Raw genomic sequence first — 24,988 nt, forward strand, 5'->3', positions numbered from 1 at the left:
GCCTTTTTGTAAGTTCTAATTGAATGGTGGTGAGAATAATTGATTCGAGCGTCGATTACATAAGGCTTTATTTTCATTAGGCTGTAGATCGATAATACGTTATATTACTTGTGGTTAAATAAGTGATGAATATAACCACAGAACATTTTTTCTTTGCATCGACAAAAAGGTAGGCTACAATCACGTCAATGTTTAATCTCTCAGATATTCAGAGAAAAAGAGCATGAGCAACAAACCACAGATAATTAAACCATGCAGCTCCCGTCAAGCAACGAGACCGAGAAACATTTTCTCACACGATCCAGGAAATGTTAAAAGAGTTTACATCCCTCTCCGCTTTCTTTTTCTTGCGAATATCCCACATGCGTCGCTCACCTGTGCGCGTGTGAATGGCTCCTTTGCATTTACCCGCGCGCTCATTTCCTACTTAATTCATATGTTAACACGTGCAATGATGAGGGTCGTTAGCACCTCTACAAAGATCTTTACTTACAGATTGTCATTGTTTTTGTACTTATTTACCACGTAACAAAATCAGTGCTAACGTCTACAGAAACACTCAAGCGAAGGTTTAATTCTCCATATAGAATTGAATTATAAAAGTAGCCTAGCCTACAACCGTTTGTTTAATCATGCAGTATTCGAGCACACAATATAAATAAATGACAAGAGATTCGATAAACTTAGCTGTAGACGTTTTCGTTCAGCAGCTTTCAATATAGGCTAATTGGCCTGAGAAAAGTTAAGTTTGCGTTTAGCGCGGGCGAGTGACTGCGCGTCAGCTCTGGAGATGATTTCAATCACGCAGGCCGATTTTCTCCCCTCCGCCACCGCTAAATGGTCTATGACGGACGAACAGAGGCGATGTTACTGTTGTTCCCTTTGTTGACAAATCCATGAAACAACTTCGGCTCAGCGGTATAACAGCGCGACCTCTGACGTCGGCGGGTCACGTGACGCGGCTGATAGTATATCTTTAAGTGAAAAGTAATCTATCAGACAGTCCTTAAAGCCTGCTTTTCAACGCATGTGTCATCTTGACTCCTCGGTCCGAAACCACGCGTAAGTTTCAAGGAAATACACTGGAAAGGAGACGAGGTGTAGCCTGCCTACAGAAAGAAGGCTTTAGACTGGAGAAATATTTTCTAAAGTTGAAGTTTTCCTGGCAGGCCGGCCGGGACTGACCTGCATTTATAGCCACTGGTCGTCATCTGATCTTGGGTTGCTCCAGCAGTAAAGTGAGCGGTGATGACCCTGTCTGGAGGCACCAGTGCCAGCAACATGTCCGGTCAGACCGTACTCACAGCTGACGATGTGGATATCGACGTGGTCGGGGAGGGCGACGAGGGGATGGAGCGGGACAGTGACTGCGAGAGCCAGTGCATGCAGGACCGGGGAGATGAGGTGGAGGAAATCGAGGTGAAAGAGCGCAGCGACAGTCCCTGCGAGAGCGCCGGCGAAGGGGAGTCCAAGGGGGATGCTCAGGAGAGCTCCTCTGGTTCCATGACAAGCAAGCCTAAGAACAGTCTGGTGAAGCCGCCCTATTCGTACATCGCCCTCATCACCATGTCCATCCTCCAGAGCCCGCAGAAGAAGCTGACGCTCAGTGGGATCTGCGAGTTTATCAGCAACCGCTTCCCTTACTACCGGGAGAAGTTTCCGGCCTGGCAAAACTCCATTCGCCATAACTTATCCCTAAACGACTGCTTCGTCAAGATCCCACGTGAACCGGGCAACCCGGGCAAAGGCAACTACTGGACCCTCGACCCCCAGTCGGAAGATATGTTCGACAACGGCAGCTTTTTAAGGAGGAGGAAACGCTTCAAGAGACACCAGCCGGACATTCTCAGGGAACAGACCGCCCTCATGATGCAGAGTTTTGGGGCATATAGTATTGGGAATCCTTACGGACGCCACTATGGAATTCACCCGGCCGCCTATTCGCACCATGCTCTGCAGTACCCGTACATTCCCCCGGTGGGTCCGATGCTCCCTCCGGCGGTGCCTCTCTTGTCCTCCGCAGAACTGAACAGAAAAGCATTTAACTCTCAACTAAGTCCAAGTCTCCAGTTACAACTGAACAGCCTGAGCACCGCGTCGATTATCAAATCCGAGCCGTCCAGTCGACCATCGTTCAGCATAGAAAACATTATCGGGGTCTCCAGCAGCTCTACGAGCGCACAGACTTTCCTACGGCCGCCTGTGACGGTGCAGTCCGCCTTACTGAGCGCACAGTCCCTGTCCTTATCCCGGACATCAGCTGCCATCGCGCCTATTCTCAGCGTCCCGTCAAATATCATCTCTGGACAGTTTTTACCGACAGCGTCCACAGCAGCGATATCTAAATGGCCTTCTCAATGATAATCAGACTATTTTTTTAGACATATTTTAAAGACGATACAGCACGAACTATAGGCAGCACTGGACAATTCGTCCGCCCCAATGTAGCCATGTAAAGACTTTTGAGAAAAAAGAAAATTCATAATCAAAAAGGAATGCTTTCAGTACAGGTAATGTTTGTAAATATTTGTACAAAGAAATTAATTTACATGTTTTTCTTTCTTATTTCATTTCGTTATAATTGAGTGAGTCTTATTTTTTTTCTCCACATTATGTTTTTATCCTGAAAGAAGTGATTTCAAGAATAATGTTTTTCCCCTTTGTTTTCCAATATGAAATATTAAACTGTTCTTATTGAAAGACTGAAAAAGTATGTTTATCAAATTTAAATATATGTAATCTATGTAGCAATATTGTGTTGTAAATCAACTTCATTTGTTAATAAATATGAAAAAAATCCAATGCATCTCAGACACAATCGATTTTATTAAATCAAACACATTCTTTCTAAAATTACAGGAATGCAACGATGACACCTGGAAACAAGCAAAATTTGAAACAAATCCAAACGTATAAATTGTTGTTTTAATTCACATGGGCTATCTGTGATTAAAAAAATAGCAGTTTCATCTCAAAATAGAATAAATGTTAAAACACTAAATCATTTTAGATATGAGTGTTTATAGCTAAAATGAAAAGATAAAGGAGCTTATTTTAAGACAGAAAAGCAAATAACGCATTTTGAAATAGGCCTATAGTCAAATAAGTCGTTATTTTTCAAATTTAACAACAGGATATCTTAATGCAAATTTATAAAAACCCTGTAGGCTACTAAAATTGTATCTGATATTGTGAATACAACAAACCAATCGTTTAAAAAACAGCTTCTCAGTTTCTGGTTGCAAAACAACCACAGTTAGCCGTCTATAAACTTGCACGGCAATAATCTTTCTACAGAAATAATATACTAACAGTGAAAAATCTTCTACAGAAATAATATACTAACAGTGAAAAATCTTCTACAGAAATAATATACTAACAGTGAAAAAAATAGACTAACAATTACAAATTAAACAAAGCTTACTTAATTTTACAATTTCGACACTACAAGTTACAAAAATAGCAACATTCTTTCCTAATAAAAAGGTCAAAGCCGTCGAGAAAATGCCGTAGCCAATCCGTTTATAAGTGAAAATGAAGGCGACCTAAAAATGTTTGGGAAGTTGTTCCTATTAAAGTAACACTCTTTCACAGTTGTGTCAGGCTAATCAGTTCTACTCAAACAGCAAATGGTAGATGGTGTGTGGCGCACAAGAGTTAGGGCTATATTTAAGTGATACCCATGGGAAAAGAAAAATAGTCCTCTTCTTGAATTCACTTTCAGACCAAAGACGCTGCTGACACTGACCCTCTGAAAGGCACTAACAGGGCCTGTTCCACAACTGTCTCCTTATTCCTTAAAATGGGACACATATTTGTAAGCACATTGTTCTGATGCCTTCCTGTCACAGTGGACTTTGACAGCACATTCCTATTCGCTGTTAAAAAAAAATTAGGTCGTCGCTGTGTTTTCGTTCTCTTTTATCAAGAATGGTTATTATTTTTAAGATATTTACCAACACAGCTCATATTCAAAAGTGACATTCAGCTAAACTTCATTAAATAGTTTATCAAAGGTCATAGCATAACGAAAATTGCATATAAAAAAACAGGCAAATTATGCAGGCGAATTATAGTCTATTTTAAAACATCTGAAACCACGTTTAGAAAAATAGACTGACAAGATGATCGCTCAGGCCTATGAAAAAAATAAAAATAAAACGTGATAGAAATGATCCAGCACATCAGATGATGATGATATGGGTGATGTCTTTAGTGTAGCCTATCACTAGACAGAGTCTAAGGAAAAAATTATCCTATCAAATAAACGACTGCTTTGCTAATGGAGCACTAATCTCGATGCATCTACACTGACCGTGGTCATATCTCAAAATACAGTTTATTTGCATCTGTTGCGGGGATAGCCTAATGATCGCGCACGTGGATCAGATGTTATTTGTTTTGGACTAGAGATACTGTGAAATTGTTCAGATTCAACGGGTTTTAATAAGGGATCTATTTCAAGGACGGCTGGTGGGAAAGATTTTACTCTTTAACGAGTGCAAGGTTAACACATCATGCAAACACATCATGCAAAGAGTCGCGAGACATATGGGCCTATTTTCTATTAGACCAAACAAAAATAAATAATAAAAATATCCTGAATAAATAAAGGAGACGTGACGTTATAAATTATGCATGCAAGCTTATGTCAGCGATCAAGCTATAAGGTTTTTAGCAACAAGCTAGTTAGAATTTTGCTCGATAAACTATCTTTTTACGTTCTGTCTCGTAACATTTAACAGACTTCAGACGTTTAAGAGCAACTGTTTTGAAACTTTCTATTTTTCTTGGCGTGTGAAAAACAAAGGAAAACCCCTTGCTGAGCATTTTGAAAGTGACAAGTGGTCGGACGCATTTCTGGGTAAACAACGCTTTGACCTTTGTGGATATCCACCTGCTCTCCGCGCTACACAGGTGTAGAGTCCCCGTGTTCCCCGTCCCATGCCTTACACTCATGCTTTTATTGGATGTTACACAAAGGATTATCTTTCTAACTACACATAGGCATAATTCTCTATTCATTCTAACCTTTGACAATAAACATAAATTGATGTTTAAACATTTTAAGCTTAGCAGAAAAGGGATGATTGCAGCCTCAAGAACTGAATGTGTGTGTGTGTGTGTGGGGGGGGGGGGGGTCATTGTGATTGCATGCAATAAAAAAAAGAACAGCCCTGATTTCAAAATCCCAAATACAGACGCCATATAAGCTTGCATGACCACTGACAAGCCCAGGTATCTCCTGGAACACATCGCCAACAGTAAATGTGGATACAGTGGTTACTAAATATTTAAAGGGTGCAGAGACGAAGCAGTAAATGACAAAGATGGCAAACAGCGACATTAACATGTCATGAGTGCAATGTGACTAATAGGCTCCTTACTGTAATGAAAGTGTCATTGCAAATCAGAACTTGTCCATGGTTATCATTTATAAATATTTGATGTCCCTGCTATAAGAAGCTGTCATATCCAGCAGCTCTTAAAGTGAAAGAAATGCTATGATTACACCAGAAAAGAGTTGAGGAACTCGAGTAGGGCCAGTGATTGTAAAGAGAGCAACCACAATTCAGAATTGACTTATTGACAACCTTGCCAATGCTCTCTAATCTAAATTCAAATGACATAGGACCAGGTAGGTTTACCGATGCTACCTGTTAGATCTTTGATGAACAGGCCACATAAAACGTTTGATGGGTCCAAGAAATAATAAACTAACAAGCAAATTGCTTTCCATTTTTATAAAGTTATATTGTCTAAACTAACTTTATTTATGTAATGATATAAAATAGTTCGGTTACCAAGCAAACAAACATAAGCAATGCTACAATAAGGTGAGCATATTTTGAAAAAAATAAAAGTAATTTCAAACAATTGTTTGCTTCTTTAAGGCATTATAGAAAAATGAAATGGGTTATAATTGCATTTTGAATTGTTTAAAATTGTTATTTGTAAATGAAAATAGCTTGTTATGGGATAGGCATAGCTATTTATCATATGAGTGATTCTATAATTGGAGATAGGCCTACATTTCGCATTTCAAAAAGTTAAGACTAACAGAAATTCTTCCCAGTATCTTATTGACAACATATTCATTTTTAATAATTCAGTGTTTGCCAAACACAAGTTACTTCCTTTTTTGCTTTTAACAAAAAACTGATTTCTTATATTGTTTGTCAACTCTGTTACTGTCAATTCTGTTACATACTATCAACATTGTTACTCTAATGTGGTAACAGAGTTCGACGATAACAGAATTGACCCTTTTAAACTTTTTAACAAAAAAACTCCACTTGCTAGCATAAATGCTAAGAGCATATGGCACTAATGACATAGTGATTAAAAGACTTTTAAACAACCCATATTGATATTGTGGTAACAATTTTGACGTTTTACAAAATAACTCTTGGTGTAAGAACTTTTAAGATTAAAATATTTTCTCAGAGACAGTGTTCAGTGCTTCAGATCTTATCAGTTAGGGAAAGTAACATTTCCTCTATCTTACATTCCTGTATCCTGAGTATTTTCCTAATTCTACAACATTAAATTTAAAGGCGAAGTAAATTTAATGTTGTAGAATTAGGGAAATACTAGCCTACCCGGACAACAAGAAATCAAGATTTTCAGCTATAGATAACTTTTTACAGAAAATATTATATTTTTATGGCCTGTAACATGTGATAGCCTACATGAAAATGCGTAACAAATTATTAAAATAATTAAAAATATAATCATTTGGAAAAAAGCAGGAAAAAACGACTTTGCACACCAAATGTAGCCTACCTGCAATTGATATAGGCATTTTTGGATAGTTTAACATAAACACGACAGTATTTTTTTTCAATTTCTTCATAATCTGATTCATAGAGTTCATAATTAGGTAAAAGGCCATTCATTCAGCGTCTTTGCCTGATGATGTTCCAGTCCATTTGATAACCGTCTATTTATTCAGGAAATCTAGGCAACATCTTTACTTACAGCCAACTGTATTTGAGACAGAATGAGGTATTATTACTACCACCATATTCAGGTTTTGATCAGTCCATCTTGGTTCATATTTGTAAACCAGACAATAGGATGCAGACCTGTTTAATCAATTCAACCCACTGGCTAATGTATGATGATGTCATCACGAGGCGACACTCCACTGACGTAATGTTTCAGGAAGTGAATCTCAACCGATTCGGCTCTGCAGGAAAGCATGAGCGATGTTATGATTTATGATTTTTAAATCAACTGTCCCAAAGGCTACCAGACATGGAGAACTGGGGCCTTATTTCACTGTGCGTGTTGCTCGCTTTAACGACAAGATGGGCGGTGTCTTTTCACTCATACTCAGGTTGGTTTTCAATGAACCACCGTCTTTTTAGGATTGACACGTCAAAGTCAGTGGCAGGTGTTCGGAAAAGCTCATTCATCTGTAAATGAGCAAGAAAATCAGCTCATCTAAAATAAAAATCTAGTGGGATAAACTTTATTCGTGAAATAAACGTTATATGTGATGATGCTTATTATACCGCATTTACGTTTTAATTACCATACTATTCTTTATTTAAATGAATGGAATAGGTGCAGGGAAACCGCCAATGTTCGGGGACTATGAAGCACAGAGACACTGGCAAGAAGTGACTTACAATCTGCCTGTTCATGAATGGTTAGTCTTTCATTCCTCCTCCCTTGCCAAGTACACCAACATTGGTGAAGCTCTCTCTCTCTCTTTGTTTATTTTTTGTAAAGGTTGAATGTTACATTATTTAATTTAAAAGGCCAGTGCCTTACATAAATGTGACCTAAAAGTTTATTTTCCTTTCCAAACAAGGTACTTCAATACTACAAATAATGATTTGAACTACTGGGGAATTGATTACCCTCCTTTGACAGCCTATCACAGTCTGGTGTGTGCATATGTGTAAGTGTTGTTTTACATGGTACATCATCCATATATATATTTTTTAACTTACTTCAGTTGAACATGGCTTGATGATGGTGATTTTGATTTTTCTGTGTGTATTTTTGATAGAGCAAAGCTGCTCAATCCTGAATGGGTGGAGTTGCATGCATCTAGAGGCTATGAAAGCCACACTCATAAGTTGTTCATGAGAGCCACAGGTAGGTATTCATGACATCAGACATTTATTTCAAATATGTTAAATGTCAGCGTAATTTCTATGTCTTAACTGAACTGAATTTAGAGCATAAAACATAAACAATATTTAGAATTAAAAATATAGTGCTGCTCAAAAGTGTACACACCACTTGCAGAATCCATGAAAATGTGAATAATTTTATCAAAATAAGAGTGATAATACAGAATGCATGTTATTTTTTATTTACTACTGTCCTAAATAAGATATTTTACATAAAACATGTTTACATATAGTCCACAAGATGACAAAAAAGCTGAATTTATAAAAATGACCCCCTTCAAAAGTTTATGTATCCTTGATTCATAATACTGTGTGTCATTACCTGGATGATAAACAGCTGTTTTTTTTTTTTAAAAGTCCCTTGTTTGTCCTGAGCAGTTAAAGGGTTAGTTCACCCAAAAATGAAAATTATGTCATTAATGACTCACCCTCATGTCGTTTCAAGCCCGTAAGACCTCCGTTCATCTTCAGAACACAGTTTAAGATATTTTAGATTTAGTCCGACAGTTAAAGTAACAGAGCGTACTCATGAACGCGGATTGACAATAGAACCGGAAGAGAATACAATGCTGAATAAAGTCATCGTTTTTGTTATTTTTGGAACAAAATGTTTTTTCGATGCTTCAAAAAATTCTAACTAACCCACTGAGGTCACATGGACTACTTTGATGATGTCTTTATTGCCTTTCTGGACAAGGACAGTATACCGTACATAGATTTTCAATGGAGGGACAAAAAGCTCTCGGACTGAATCTAAAATATCTTAAACTATGTTCTGAAGATGAACGGAGGTCTTCCGGGCTTGGAACGACATGAGGGTGAGTCATTAATGACATAATTGACATAATTATGAAAATTATGACATAATTTTCATTTTTGGGTGAACTAACCCTTTAAACTGCCCAATGTTCTTCAGAAAAATACTCCATGTCCCAAAAATTCTTCAGTTTTCTTGCATCTTTTGCATATTTAAACCCTTTCCAGTAGTGACTGTATGATTTAGAGATCAATCTTTTCACACTTAGGACAATTGAGGGACTTAAACACAACTATTAAAAAAAGGTTCAAACATTCACTGATGCTCCAGAAGGAAACGCGATGCATTAAGAGCCGGGGGGGGGAGAAAACTTTTTGAATTTGACGATCAAGGTAAATTGAACTTAATTTGTCTTCCAGGAAACATGTAAGTATCTTCTGTTGTTTCCGAAGGGCAGAACCAATTTAACTTTTTTTATATTTAAACAAAATAAAATAAAAATGTGGACATCATCAGCCTGTTCAAAAGTTTTCACCCCCGACAAGATAGTCCCTGCTGCAACCACACCAAAACCCATTTTCAATACACTTGGTAAACTTGAGTCACAAAAGCTCTTCGATTCCACAATAATAATAATAACGATGCAAACCAAATTGCAATAACAATAGTTTTGTCTGTAGCATATTGAAGTGTACCAAAGACTTTGAGTGTAGTGTCACCATTAAAATAGTTGAAGTCAGCAGGTCTCTGAGTGATAGTCATTTTTAAAAATAATTATGTCTCAAGTTCCGTTTTGTGTAATAATCCGTTAAATAGGAATTTTCTGATCATAGGCGGAGAGTAAACCAACTCCAGAGTAAGGGGATGCGTTTCCCCTTTAAAAACACATTTAAATAAATTCCTTGAAATAGTTTCAAGTTTCGTGTGACCACACAACACATCCCAGCATAAACGCTGTTGATAAATTATTTGTTTTATGAAGCATCTAGTTCACAACCAATGTTTATTTTAACAGAAAAGCAGAAAAACTGTATGCAGGACTTGGCATGGCAGAAAATCTGCAAAGAGTGCTCCCTTTATAATCACAAAATACTGTCACTCATCTTAGTTTATTGCAATCTCACAAAGTTGTTATAATCACTGATGCTGACTGCACAATTAATATCTTATTTATATAATTATTATAATGAGAGGATTTGTGAGTGTGCAAATCTCAGAATTCACTCACTGCTCAAAACGCAGAAGTTCTTGTTCAGTGCTAACTTAAACACCTTTGATTGGCCATTGCATTCAAGAAATCAACAGTTATTGTTGTGATTGGTTAAATTGCTAAAAGCTGCAAAAACATTGTAAATAGAAACCCTCTGGTGTTCTCCAGAACGCAAACACAGATGCGCACTGGATCATTTGCCAAATATATTTTGTCAATACACTATTACGGAAAAAAATGATCCTAGACCAGCAGTTATGGGCTGCTTTTCCCTCTAAAAGCAATCAGAACCAGCAGCTTGGGTTTGGCGAATACCAGGAGAACGTTGCCTGCCTGACTTCATTGTGCCAACTGTAAAGTTTGAGGGAGAAGGGATATTAGTATGGGGCTATTTTTCCCTTAGGGTCATGGGAAATCTTAATGCTTCAGCATACTAAGACATTTTTGACGATGCTAGGCTTCCAACTTTTCTTGGAAAAGTTTGGGGAAGGCCCTTTTCTATTGCAGCATGACTGTGCCCCAGTGCACAAAGCACGGTCCATAAAGACCTGGTTGGCTGAGATTGGTGTGTTAGAACTTGACTGGCCCACACAGAGCCCTGAAAACACTCCTTGTGTAAAGCCTTCCCAGAAAAGTGGAAGCTGCAATTCCATATTATGGGTCGTTTCCACTGAGCGGTACAGTACGATTCGGGACGGTAAACCCTGATCCGGCTTGCGTTTCCACCACCAACAGTACAACAATGGGGGACATACAGCAGATCTTGTTCTTGCTTCTCAGCATGTGTCTGTTTGTCACAAGAAGAGGACAAGCTTTGTTTGAGCAAAGGCTGCAGGCTGCAAGGAAAAACACAGCCGAAAAAAAATGGTACATCTTGTGCTGTCATTCCCCTTGTAGCGTGTGCAAGTGACGATTCTCTGTCAACCAATCAACGTTCTGCAGTGAGTCTAGCTCCACCCTATAGGTACCGGACTACTGTGCTAGGTACCCCAATGGAAGGGTCCCAAAAAAAGGGTACAGTATGGTTCGGTATTTTGCTACCATTCACAACTTCTGACAATCAAAATGTAAATAATTGCGTACCATACTGTACTGGACCGTACCGCTCGGTGGAAACAACCCATTAATGTCTATGCTTTTGAAAAAACAATGTCAATACAGTCCATATTGCTGTAATTATCAGGTGTCCCAATACTTTTGTCCATGTAATTATTTTAAGAGGGTGGGGTTATTGTCACTTGTAACCTGCATTGCTGTGAATACTCTTGGATGTTATAAAGCATGTTAATGTTTGCAGGGCTTTGATCATTGCTTATATGACTGCAGTGTAACCATATGACTCTTTGCAGTCTTCAAAGTTAGGAAATTGTGTAGGATTGAATAAATAATTCCTCTTGACACAGGAGAAATATTTATACGTTGTATATTAATCTTCTTCATCTCCATTAGTTCTTTTTGCAGATATTTTGATCTACATTCCAGCAGTTTTGGTTTATTGCTTCTACTTTTGTGATGGTTCCTCTAAACAAAAGGTAGCTAAAAGGATTTGTAAATTGTTAAAATAAAAATAAAAATAGATTACATTATTGCTTTGATTTGGTCAAACTGTATCTTTTTGTTCTCATAGGTTGCCATAGCTCTCTGCATCCTTCTGTATCCAGGACTTGTACTGATTGACTATGGCCATTTTCAATATCCTTCACCATTTACCCTAATTCTGCTATTGTATTTAATATTTATCTCATTTAATTTAATATATTCACAAATATGTTAAGAACTTAAGATCCAGCAACAACAGCATGTGCATTGCCTTTAACTGGATATTCAGATATAACAGTGTGAGCCTGGGTCTGGCTCTATGGGGAATTCTGGGACTTGGTTTGGGCTGGGACCTGTTTGGTTCCTTGGCCTTCACCCTGGCTCTCAATTACAAGCAAATGGAATTGTACCACGCACTGCCTTTCTTCTGCTACCTCATGGGGAAGTGCATCAAACAGGGCTTGACTGGGCGAGGGTGAGTCTCTTGGGTTGTTGCATAAATACTGCGGTTTGGTGGTTAAATGTTGATCCCAATTGTATCTTAAAATTGACTAGGCTATTGATTTTTTAAGCAGACCTCAAAAGATTTCAGAAGATACAAAAAGCCTCGGTGTAGTAAAAATAGGACTGTTAAATATATTTATTATAATGCAGTCAATGGATGTATCTATGCCTATGTTCAATAGACACTATCCAACAAGAAAAATAAGTATGTGTGTGTGTGTGTATATATAATTTATGAAATCAAAAATAGCACCTAAATTAAAAGTAAAGTTATTGGTAGTTTTTTTTTAAATTGCTGAACCTAAATCTCAGCAAGTATGATTTATTACTTACAAGTGAAAAGTTCCGTTAATGGAAAATTGCTCACCATTAATTAATGAATCTGTTGACATTCCTATAATTACAAGTTTAGCTGTACAATCCAGCCGAAAGTGCCAAAGTGCCTGATTTATGCTAGCTTATAACAAATGCTTAATGTTTGTCATCTGGCACTTTACCACTACAATTGTAATTTTAAAATTGTCTTTTATTATTTCATTTTTAAGTATGCATGTTACATGCAGTTTTACATTAGTCCTGCAGCCAGTCTCAGTGCAAGTGCTCTGCTCTTTGCTGTCTTTCCTTTGTTGATTTAGTAACAATGTACCAAGGGCATTTGGAGGCAAATGCATTGGCGGATTAGTTTGCCTGGGAAGAGACATGTCCAGATGACTCTCTGGCCATGCCTGACCCTCCCTGCTATGTCTGTGCATGCAACTGTATATCTACAGCTGAGAGGTGTTAGCGGTTACAGTATACAGCTAATTGAAAAACTGTGGTGGTATGTTGTCTCTGATCAAGTAGTTGAGAAACCTGATTAATGACACATGAATTATGGAAAAGTTTTTTCTAATATGTAATTAAGCTCAACTGCTTTATTTTCACTTACAAATATTAAATTAATAGTATTCTGACAAATATGTATAAAATCATGCACACTCCAATTTTATCAGTGTGGCCTATAAAAAGTATGGATATATTTTTGAATTTTTTTTATGTGCCTTTGTTACATTTTTGAGTTTTTACAGTGCTTTTTGTGTATACCCAGATTTTTTCTGTTGGCCAAGATCGCATTGACTGTATTGGTGACCTTTGCCCTCTGCTGGATGCCTTTTTTGTCCGACACCCAACAATCTCTACAAGTTCTTCATCGCCTTTTCCCCGTTGACCGGGGTCTTTTTGAGGTAATTCCCCTAATGCGTATGCATCATCACAAAGCATCAATGGGCAAACTCTGTCAAGTTCACCTAAATAGGTTCCTTTCATTGATTCTATTGAACTCATGCTTGCATAACTGAAATTACCTTGCTAATGGTGACATACATTGAGAAATGTTTACTATTTGCGTACAGTCACAGCAGTATTTACACAACTTGGTATTAGGCTTTGAGCTTTACTTTTGTAAAACACTGTGGTAAAATGCATGTAAATCAGTCATATTTACTGCTTAAGGAATGGGTTTTCAACACATCATTACAGCATGATGCTTATTCGGTTGTGTGCTAGCCTGTTATAAAATTTCCAATGCAGGGTCGGCTTGGAAGTGCCCTTGAAATCCTTATCCACATGCATACACTTTTCTCTGTATGCATGCATGAATGCATAAATACACTATTGCCAGAATCCTATGTAGATATATACAGTAAACTGTTCAAATCTGGTTCTGTGATACTAATGCAAATAGAAGACTGACTTAATGCACATCTTGCCTGTCAGATCTTTCTATATTCATAGATTACCCCAATAAGACCCTTTGTGTCTAGAGCAGGATTTATCTTTTAGATCTGATTAGTAAACAAGGGTCTCACATTGAGTTTATTGGAAAACCAGAGCTTTCTCCTGTTCGTTGTCTAAAGCCAGGTCTGATTTCTTTTTGTAAGTCAATAATGAAATACACGATATACAAGTCCAGCGGCTTGCTTTTGAAATGTACCCAAAAACCCTGTTGTCAGAGTTGCTGTGTTGTGAGAAGTAATTGAAAATTCTACAGGGCTCAGGGCCCAGAATATATCATGCATTTGCCTGACATGAGGCTAACATAATACACAAGGTGTGAGTAATTCTAACCTAGAACCTTGAGCGTCTGTGACGGAGGAAGCGCTAAGCGAGTCTTGGCTGCTGCTATCATGTACTGTATACATCAGAGGAAGGTAAAGCTAGGTGATGTTTAGTCAATAGCTAAACCTGTGCTGTTTGTCTGTAAGAAATAAAATTAAATTCTGTCATTTACCTAACCTTATGTTGTTCCAAACCTGCATCACTTTCTTTCTTCTGTGAAACAAAAAAGAAGATATTTTGAGATATGTCCATAAAACGAAAGCCAACGGGGTAAAAAAACAACACCATGACAAAATAATTTCCCAACCCTTTCACTTGGGAAAAGATTTTGTCCATACAATGAAAGTCAATGAGGTCCAAAACCCAACTGACCAAAAAAAAAAAAAGGCTTTTTCAAACTGTGTCTCATTGGTGGGTCTCATCGGTGGGTCTCATCTTCTGCTGTAGTGTCCACTCGTCTCCACACAGCTGTGAAAGACAGCAGCTGTGTTTTTGAGGACTGAGCAGTATGGAGAGTTTCTCAGAGGCAGGGCTGCATCTTTCATAACATTTACTAATTCTGTTTTTGCACAACTGCTAAAGGCCACTAGTCTTTGAGGAATCACCTTTCGGTATGCCAGCAGAAAGGTCAATGGGCACTCGTAACGGATCGGTTTCCTAAAGGGTACAATTTGGTCTTCTGTATGTGGCAAAACCGTAGTCTTTGCAGCTTGGGGGATGTTATTAATGTCCTTGGTGTACATCAACCCTGTGTCTTTAAGTTTACAAATAAGTGCATAGCTTTTTTTGACATCACGATTACTTGACGGGAGAATTAATGGGAGTGTAATACTTCACCCTTGCCCTTTGTACCAATGCTCCCCAAGAATGGCCACAGGAATTTTTATTGCGCTTTCAGTTGGGAAATGATTACGCTGAGTAATGCCACTTATGTGCTTTCTTTTCAAAAGCCACATACCATTTAAAGACACTTACCTTATATGTCAGTGCTAATTTTGTAAGCATGGTCATAAATTTGTAGTTATTTAAGGAATGTCTATTGAGCTGCAACAATATCGAAAATGACCAAATCATATGTCATTCAACTAAATAATATAAAAGTATATGAATTAACACTGAGGCCTAATATAGTTTGGGATAGTGCCCATTTATCTTATTGCTGCAGTATATTCATAATATTTTATTGCATAAAAACATTATTTACTACAGTAAGTAAAAAAAATATATATATATATTTTTATTTAGATTTTAGGTGGCATTTTTAAATTTCAAAAGCAGTGCATTCTGTTTCTTTATATTGCAGAATTGTTGTGTGATTAATATTCCCTTAATTTGAACCCAATAGTTTACCCGCAATATTAGTTATTAAAGCATAAAGTTAAATGTGAAGTTTTGTTCAGTCTAAAATTGAGCGGGCACGCCTGAATTTACACCAGTTTAAACAACTGTTCACAAAGAACTTGAAAACTGAACTAGCAGTCAGTGTATCATTCGTTCTCATTGTAATTCTGTCCGGAGCGCATTAGTTTTGTGACTTTGACAACATGTGTTTGTTGACAGGATAAAGTGGCTAACACATGGTGCAGCTTGAATGTGCTGATAAAGATCAAGACCCTGCTGTCCAGGGAGACTCAGCTGTTCCTCAGGTAATCCTTCACCATCTATTTACCCACAACCCTTTCTCCTTTTCCTTTGTCTCTTTATGTATCCTCCTAAAAATCTCTCTCAGGATATTCCCTCTTACGAAGTTTGCGAAACACATCTCATTATAATGGAGGGCACAGAAGGATTATGGGTAGTTAATGATATCGGAGAGATTTTGTGACATTGATATGTGGAGACTAATCTGCAGGTGCAAGGGCTTGGTTAAGATTATTTCTTTGACTATTTACTTCAGAATCTTTAATGATTTGTTTGTCTCTTTGTTCAGTCTATATTTGCAGGGCCGGTAATACATTTTCTCATGGGTCTGTTTTAAAGGGATAGTTTACCCAAAAATGAAAATTATGTCATAATTTACTCACCCTCAAGTTGTTCCAACCCTGTATGAATTACTTTCTTCTGCTGAACACAAAAGAGGATGTTTTGTAGAATGCCTGCAACTTAAAGGTATAGCGGAGGATCTTTCCGAATTTTAGAGAAGACCCGCCCTCTCCAATTTTTTTTAAAATGATTATGCGCAACACTCTATTTGCTCCCGAGAGGGAACACCTATTAAACGTGTTGAGTGACCGAGGAATCAAGACATGATATGCTATGGAGAAGTAGCTTGTTGCATTTGTGTAATAAATACTTTGGTGAACACATTGTAATAATCGAAAATGAACACACAAGGTTTTTGAATATTTCAGCGTGATACCATTTACCATTTGGTCATAAGGCTACTTTAGACAAATTGAGATGTTTACTGTGTCTACGCGGTACATGACTTGTGCCAGGGCTAGGATCGCTAATCATAGCTTACATTAACTTTTACTAGCAGTGATTTTAAATGGATTTCTCCAAATAGTATGACAAACTTTACCTGTCTAGTAGAATCTTCGCAACTGCGGCATCAGTGGGAAGCCCAACCTGTGCTTTTAGCGCATGCAAGCGTGTGAAATATTCACCCAAAATCACTCTGGTCTTGTTTCTATATTCTGCGGCCTTTCTCTTCTTATCATACACTTCGTATACATTTTTTCTCTTTCGACCCTCATCCATTTTCAAAGGAATGGCTGAAACCGTAACTCATTGCACATAATACACCTGAAAGTGCGCATGCGCAGAACGCGACATATCACCAGAATGATTGACACTTAGGTGGACCAATAGTATAGGCTACCCACCCAGAAAAAGAAAATCCTCCGCTATACCTTTAACAGTTGATGGAACCCTGTTGTCTTCCATAGTTTTTTTTTCCCCATACTATGGAAGTCAATGGGGTCCCGTCAACTGTTTGGTTACCCATATTCCCCAAAATATATTTTGTGTTCAGCAGAAGAAAGAAATTCATACAAGTTTGGAACAAATTGTGAGTAAATGATAGAATTTTGATATTTGGATGAACTGTCCCTTTAAAACAGACCCATGAGAAAATTAATTACCGGCCCTGCAAATATAGACTGATCAAAGACATTGAATTATGGGGTGTAAGTTACGTTGACAGTCAGTGAAAGGTTTGCTCTATGAACGCAACAATAAATATTTGCAAAAACTGGTACAATGAGATGACAATATTCTACTTACCCTTCAACCATCGAACATTAAAAAGTGTAAAAGCATTAACAAATGATCACAACAGACCATGAATAATCCCCCAATAATTTCCAAAGCAATTTTATGGACTTTTATGGACTGGTTGAATATCACTGTAGTAATATATGTCTGTATTATGTAACATACGTTGCATTAATCAAAAATGTTCATTAACTGCCATATTGAGTGATTGATATTTTGAAGTTTTGTCATTTTGACGTGCTTAAGAAAGTAAACTGCTAATAGGGATTAGAAGTGAAAAGAGGAGACTTTACATTAGCTTACATTTTAAATCATCCGTTTGAAAACCAAAAACTTGGAAAGAGACGTGAGGATTTGCAGAGAAAGATTGTTGTTATACCGTGTCACGTTAAAACACCAATAAGGGATTATCTGTAGTTCAACCGTATAATTTGAAATTGTAGTCTTTTTGAGTGGAACTTCCCCAAACTGTACTCATAATCTAAAATGTAGTAGGCTTGTTAGGAAAAAGGTGGATAAGATTTTAGAAAAATATGTTTAAAAACATGTACATTCATGTGAGATGAAGAATCCTGTTTGATTTTAGACTGAGCTGGTCCCCTCATGGGGGCAGCCATTTTGAAATGACAGGACCAGCCAAATACTGCACGCTTATTATTGTACACTTTCATTGGCAAAACAAATTAATAATTACTGACTGTGATTAATGCTTTTCTAGCAGGTGTAAATGTTTGCAAGATGCTACATCCACACCACTAAGTGTCAGTAAATGTATAAGACGATTGCTACATCGGTCAGCTCCGAGATCACATTTCACAGGGCTGTGACATTTATATAGTTTTATAAGCAATTTTATGTTACTTTTAATAACATGTCATAAGGAAAAAAATAGCTTGGGTTCAGTGTGAAAATGTAAATTTTTACAATAAAAAAATAATAGGCATGCACCGATATGAACATTTTGGAATATACCAACAACCGATAATTCTTTATATTTGAAAGCCGATAACCGATATATTGACCGAAAAATCTAAATCCAAATTTTTATATAATTTTTGAGAGCCTGATTACAAAAACAAAAGTCTCCATTAAAAGCCATGTCCCATGCACACCATTATAATTATGTTCTCATTATAATTTTATGCAGCCTATATGACGGACTTGCGCTGCACATGTTGCACTTAACTGCGTTTTCCTTTTTGAAGTGATTCCAATCATATTGCCTCATAAACTACTTGTATATCTCAGCTGAAGGAAATAATCCATTATTTATCAGCTTTAGTATATCGACCAACTTTTCTTATCGGCCTAATAACGATAACATTGAAAATGAACATATATTGGCCAATACCGATATGGTGGCCGATATATCTAAATATATATAACCTAAAAAATAACGGTCGCATCAGATACACATGCGTTCCCTGTAAAGTGTATCTCACCTGTTACATTTGCATCAGTGTGATGGACCAGATTCTTGTCCCACAAGGGTCATTCACCTCTAATAGGCTCATTTTCCTCCAAGAAAGTGATGATTGAGGGGTTAAAGTAATTCTGTGAGTGCTCGGCAGGCCATCTCTGAATCTCATGCATTTCCTGCATGCTGAGATCTTTCTTGTTGACTGTGAGGATGTATAAAAAGATCAGGCAGCCGCGTTCTCTAGTTCCATGGGATAGATTACGAGCTTTGGCAACAGGAGCTCTTGATCGTATTTCTCCACTCTGTTTGTGTGTATAGTAAATCTGTCATTAATGCATGGATGTATTCAATGAAAAAAAAAAAAGAAATTACTTTTTTTTTCTTACAGTTTTGCTCTTACTCTGTTGTTCATCCTGCCTTCATCATTAAAAGTATTGTCCAAACCCACTCTATGGCACTTCAAGCTTGCCTTGGTAAGTGGTGTCATCATTGTGTGTTTGACTTTGACAGTTCAACAACTTGTATTTTTGACCACTGACTCTCCCGGTCTACTTATATTATAGGTGAACTCCTCCCTGGCTTTTTTCCTCTTCTCCTTCCAAGTCCATGAGAAGTCCATCCTTCTAGCAGCCTTGTAAGCAGCGGAATAATTCATACTACTTGATCCAATTGCTGCGTACTGTACTTTTGTTCAACCCACTGTCATTAATAGACAATGTTATGACACAAAGCGAACACACAACACAGTATCTATAACTAACTAAATCATGTTTAAAGGTGTAGTTTGCCATTTCATAACACAATTGTTTTTAGTTTTTGGGCTCAACAAGTAGCGTAAGGGGCCGGAATACTGTTTTTAAAACTACCTGAGGTACACTTTTACACTTTAATGTTGAGCCTACCTGATAAATGCCACCATTTGGTTGGCAGCCAACAATAGTTTTCACAGGTAAAATAAGTATTTAAAAAATAATTAAGTACATACAGGTGTGTGATTAATAAAATTGACACCCCAAAATAAAAATACATTTGCATCATTTAGGAAAAAACTTTGTAATAGGCATAGCCCCAAAAAAGAAAACAACTGCATTAATATAATGACATCATAATAATTCATACAGCAATGCAGTGCTGTCCAATGATGTAGTCAAAATGCAGAAATGGAACCATAGTTAAATAATGCATATTGGTTATCAGACAACTAATCATAAATATAAAAAGGCAATATCAGTAAAAGGCTATATCGGCCAATTGCTAGAAATTATAAACTTTGCCTTCAGTGAAATAAGTGATTGATTAGTGTAGTGCAGTAGTTCCCCTTAGTATTCTGCAGGTTTATTCGTGTATGTCATAAATCTAAAATATTATGATATATATATAACATGTACATACACAGAAAGAGCCAGCTGCAAGCATTGTTGTGTTATATCTTGCATGTGTTAGTCAATCAGTAAGTCATGTTTCTGGATTAAGGGTCTCTATTGGGAGTATTAGAAGTTTGCTGACAGAGGAAGTGTAGTGGCTGGATCGGTAGGGAGAGATGATATTGATACCTGGTCCTTGCCCTCTCAACTACATAATTATAGCATCGGTATCAGATAAACATATCTGTAATGTAGTAAATATAGTCAAATATGTCTTTTACAGGCCAGTTTGCCTTGTCATCAACGAAATACCTCTGATTGCCATTTGGTTTCTGCTAACGTCAACTTTCAGGTAAGATACCAAGCAATATGTTACTAAATTCAAATCATTGTACTATAAATAAATTAATCCTCACGGTTAAGATAGAAACAAAATGTACAAATGGCTATTTAGTGAGAGGAAGAGTAGCTGAGAGGGGAGTCCCAGCTGTCCACACTTATTGTTGTGTGCATGGTTTAGTGTAAGGATATCACTGGATTACATGACATAGCCCACATACCATTAAACTAAGACCCCTTTGTGTAAACACAACCCATCATTCTCTGGAATCACACTGCCTGCTTCCACAAAACTGTTTTAATGCTGCATATTTCTGTTTTTTAGCTGAGGACATGATGCTCTTTGTTATGGAAGATAATTAGATTATATTCTGTGATAGAGTAATTGTTGCATTAAGGGAAATATCCACAAGAGCATACAGAGACAACACATTGCCACAGTTTTCTATACCACAAACACACACCATTAATTTGCACACTTTCTACTCATTATGGCGAAATGTTGAGGCATCAAAATTCACAGCTCGTATTGTTTTTTCTGCGTCATGACCTGTTCTGCTAACACAAAGATTGTTTTATTTTGTCAACACTTTCTCAATGGCAGTATTATTCATGATAAGATTGGTGCACAAGTTATTGTTTTCCAGCCAAATGCCTATGGAAACAGCTAAGATACTGTGTGTGTGTTTGTGTGTGTCTGTTTTCAGCGATAAGGAAGACCTGCTGGAAAATGAGCATGATTCGATAATTAAACCATTTTTATTAAAACTTACTGTTCTTGAAGATGTTAAGAAAAATCAGGTTTTCACATGTTGTTTATACATATATGGTGTTCGATTTTGCACATTTTCATTAACTTAAATATTATTTTCTTCTAAAAGTATGCAAGTAATTTTAGTCAGGGTAAAACTGACTAAAATTAATGAATGAATATGAAATAACTAAATATTGACTCAATTTAAAGGATTGGGTTTTTTTTTTTTTAAAATACATGGAGTGGGCACTTATCTTGCTTACTCAGCTATATTTAAATAAATGAATCTTGGCTGACTGAATAATACATTTCTACCAGGGTGTCCAAACCTGTTCCTGGAGGGCTACTGTCCTGTAGAGCAGTGTTTCCCAACACTGTTCCTGGAGGCACATCAAGAGCAAATTCCAAACAGCATTTTTTGTGCCCTTGAAGGGCCCTTCGGGAAGGGGGCGCCATTTGTAGGTGTGTTCCAAATGAAAGTGAACAACTGGGTTCCTTCACGAAGGGTCCTTCCACAAGGCTGTTAGCGAAGGGAACATGCGATGGTCACTTCAAGGATGTAATGTTATCATTTATGGTCATGTGACCCAGTAAATACTCGTGATTCATTTTAAAGCTAGATGAGAGTTCGAGTTAACTTACATACAGAGCAATTCAAGTTGTTTTGTTTGTGATATATTTCGCACATTTTTGTCATGTTATGTTTAAATAAGTTTCATAGGTAAGAATAGTTTGGTAATGCTGGGTCCAAAGATGAGAAGACCTGTTTTAAAGTTGAGAGCAGCGAAATACACACTCACACAGATATATAACATAATATATTATATAATATAATAATATTTTAAAAAGTTTTTTTTATAAAATTTACATTTATTTCCAACAGTTATGTTAACAGCAATAATAAGAAATTTCTGTCGTAAGAACAGCTATTCAGCTGATGGACACCTTGCTGCGTTGTCATAGGTACATCCCAGATGAAAATAATGAGAACATTACTTTGTCTTTAGTTGCTCCCATCGCCAAGTGCGTCCCAAATAGTTTCATAACTCCAAAGTCCCCACTTCAAGAGTTCCTTCAAAGGGAGTAGGGCATAGGGATGCTCACTTCCGTTTGAATTTTCCCAAACACTACACTTTTTCCAACCCTGTGTCGACACCCCTGCAAACATTTGTGTGATTCTACATCCACACCACTAGGTGTCAGTATACAGAGTTCACCTCTAAAAAAACGGTAAAATGCCATTTTATTCAGAGTAAAATTGACTAAAATTAATGAATATGAAATGACAAAACATTGACCAAATGTAAAGTTTTTACACGGAGCGGGTCTCATCATAGGGGCTGCCATTTTGAAATGATAGGACCAGCCGAATACGGCACAATTATCTTGATCAAAAATGAAAATTAGCACCAGCTGTATCAAAAATACAGAGTGATACATAATCAGTTATTGTGCACATTCTGAATTCTGTATATGTTTAACATTGTCGTTTTCTCTCTAGCATGCTCCCCCTGCTGGTGAAGGATGATTTGCTGTTGCCTTATGCGGTGACCTCATCGGCGTTCCTCTTTCTGAGTTTGTATCTGCTCTCTGCTTTAGAGAGAACTACAGATGAAGAGCTCAGGATGGGCCTCTATCACAAACTCACTCAGCACTGTCTCCCTAAACTCAGCCTCATCATTAAATGGAAAGTAAGTTAACGCTGACGTCACGGCCCGTTACCCCACTGACGTTAATGAATTTGGCGCTTATGAAGAAGTCAGTTAAGCGCACTATGCCACTTGAACGGGCCATAACTTTCACATTAGCTTGACCCCATGCTCTTCTTAGTGCTTTTGAAGACTGAACGTTTCAACAGCTCCTTGCGTGAATGTTGGAGATCAGAAGGTGTGCTATTTGTGTAGCGTGAGTCATTAACACAGGTTTGCCTAGATATATTTATTTACACAAGAGACATAAATAAGGGGGCCCTACGATGGAGGTAGAGTTTCATTGGGGGGTCGTGTTGCTCACACCAGCACGTCCACTGATCCTCACTCCATCTGTCGTAAATAGACATGTTAATGTTTATACCTCGCCGTCCCAAAACAGGGTGGAAAATAAACATCAAGTTACAAGGATCTGTGTACTGCCGTTGTTGTAGAACTTGACTAGGACTAATGAATGTTTGTCATGATATTTCCTCTCATATGAAAGGAAATACTGTGTAAGTATTGTTCACTTGTCTTTTACAGTTCTGGTTTTCACTGGTGGCCATGACTGCTTTGAGCTTTATGAGCGTGTGGTTGGAGCCTCCGGCCAAGTTGCCCGATCTGTTTCCAGTTCTGGTCTCCGTCCTCTCCTTTCTGCACTTTCTGGGCTTCATCATATATTTCAACCTGGTCCAGTTGATGGAGCCACCGAGGAAAAGGAGCCAGAAGAAAACAAACTGAAACATGTCTTCAAAGACATTAGTTGTCAAAAGAAGAGCTACAGCCAGGATGTTGGTGAAAAGAGAGGACAATCCCTGTGGTTAGAATAGAACAGGATGGGAATAGTTTGGAAAAATTCAATTTCCTCCTAATGAAGTTTGGGGGTATTGCTTGGGAAGAGTGAATCAAATGAAAGGAGATACAGTTCTGCCAGTCTTTCTCTCACTTGTATAATTTAGAGACAAATTCGGTTAGTGGGATATTGGTATTGTGTAAATGACCAGGCCATAAGGGATCACTTGTGCTGACATTATTTTTATTAAAATTTTTGATACATCATTAAATGTTTTTGTACCAAATGAAATTGTCTCCAGGATTTTCAAATTACCCATTTCTTTTTTTTTAAAGCTGCAGGTTTGTTTTCCTTGTTTGTGAGGCTACACAATTTGCAACATATTTGTGATTATATAGAAATTTATAAAAATATGAATAATAATAATTATGATCAAAATATAACCTTCACTAAAAATCTAGACTAGTTCAAAGTTCAAATCTAGACTAAAAACACATCTCTTTGACCTAGCATACACAACACCTTATAGACTTCTATAATTCAATGTTAGGCTGCATAGATTAGGTCAGCTGGAACCGGGAACACTTCCCATAAATCCTGATGTACTTGTTACATCATAAGAAGGATGGCGTATACGCTTATATTAGTCTCTCTGTTTATCCCGTGGTTTACCGCAGTCCGCCGGATCCAGGCCGTATTCGGATCTGATGAAGGACCTGCACCTGGACACGACGACAACGCAGTCCTGAAGTGTCAACTAGTCTCTCCCTTGTAAAGGCCTCCTTCCCTTTACCTCTGTACTAATAAAACGCTGTCAGGATAATTCCGGTTCATGAGGCTACGCGGAAGTGATAAAAAATTCGGTATTATACGTTTTTCAAGGCTTGTACCTTGGATCGTATTTCATGGTTTGCGTTCTCGAGCCACCACACACTGTTTGTGCAAATGAGCGGCCGGATCGCATTAAGGGTTTCTGTTGGAACGGTGTCCTGTTAGCGGCCCCTAAGTAAATAACTAATGAACATTGCAACGAAAGTGAATCAATCACAACTAACTTTATTCTAGAGCTGCTGTAAAGCCAAAACAATCTCTGTTACTTTAATTTCCTATTATCAATGTAAAGCTGCTTTGAAACAATCTATATAGTTAAA

At 37.5% G+C, this 24,988-nt stretch overlaps 2 protein-coding genes across 2 annotated transcripts; both read left to right on the forward strand.

Annotated features, from left to right (window-relative positions):
- The first annotated feature begins 834 nt into the window (after window positions 1–834).
- Window positions 835–2,802, forward strand: foxd3 (forkhead box D3). The gene has a single exon (XM_077198635.1). The coding sequence runs from the start codon at window positions 1,249–1,251 to the stop codon at window positions 2,359–2,361; it is 1,113 nt and encodes a 370-aa protein (XP_077054750.1). The 5' UTR covers window positions 835–1,248; the 3' UTR covers window positions 2,362–2,802.
- Window positions 2,803–7,138: 4,336 nt separating this feature from the next.
- On the forward strand, window positions 7,139–24,128 carry alg6 (ALG6 alpha-1,3-glucosyltransferase). The gene is made up of 14 exons (XM_077198636.1): window positions 7,139–7,342; window positions 7,573–7,657; window positions 7,823–7,912; window positions 8,024–8,112; window positions 11,567–11,649; window positions 11,745–11,809; window positions 11,946–12,131; window positions 13,248–13,383; window positions 15,818–15,903; window positions 19,285–19,369; window positions 19,460–19,530; window positions 20,544–20,612; window positions 22,855–23,044; window positions 23,588–24,128. Exons 1-14 carry the CDS (start codon window positions 7,261–7,263, stop codon window positions 23,783–23,785), a joined length of 1,515 nt encoding a protein of 504 aa, XP_077054751.1. The 5' UTR covers window positions 7,139–7,260; the 3' UTR covers window positions 23,786–24,128.
- The last annotated feature ends 860 nt before the right edge of the window (window positions 24,129–24,988 follow it).

The sequence above is a fragment of the Siphateles boraxobius genome, unplaced genomic scaffold (genome assembly GCF_051911475.1).
Source record: "Siphateles boraxobius isolate OS27281-9 unplaced genomic scaffold, OSU_SipBor_1 41, whole genome shotgun sequence".
In the NCBI taxonomy this organism is placed as follows: Eukaryota; Metazoa; Chordata; class Actinopteri; order Cypriniformes; family Leuciscidae; genus Siphateles; species Siphateles boraxobius.

Coding starts and splice junctions, on each gene's coding strand:
- foxd3 (XM_077198635.1), top strand. CDS start 1,249: ATGACCCTGTCTGGAGGCACCAGTGCCAGCAACATGTCCGGTCAGACC.
- alg6 (XM_077198636.1), top strand. CDS start 7,261: ATGGAGAACTGGGGCCTTATTTCACTGTGCGTGTTGCTCGCTTTAACG. Junction 20,613..22,854: donor CTGCTAACGTCAACTTTCAG/GTAAGATACCAA, acceptor TTTTCTCTCTAG/CATGCTCCCCCTGCTGGTGA. Junction 23,045..23,587: donor GCCTCATCATTAAATGGAAA/GTAAGTTAACGC, acceptor TGTCTTTTACAG/TTCTGGTTTTCACTGGTGGC.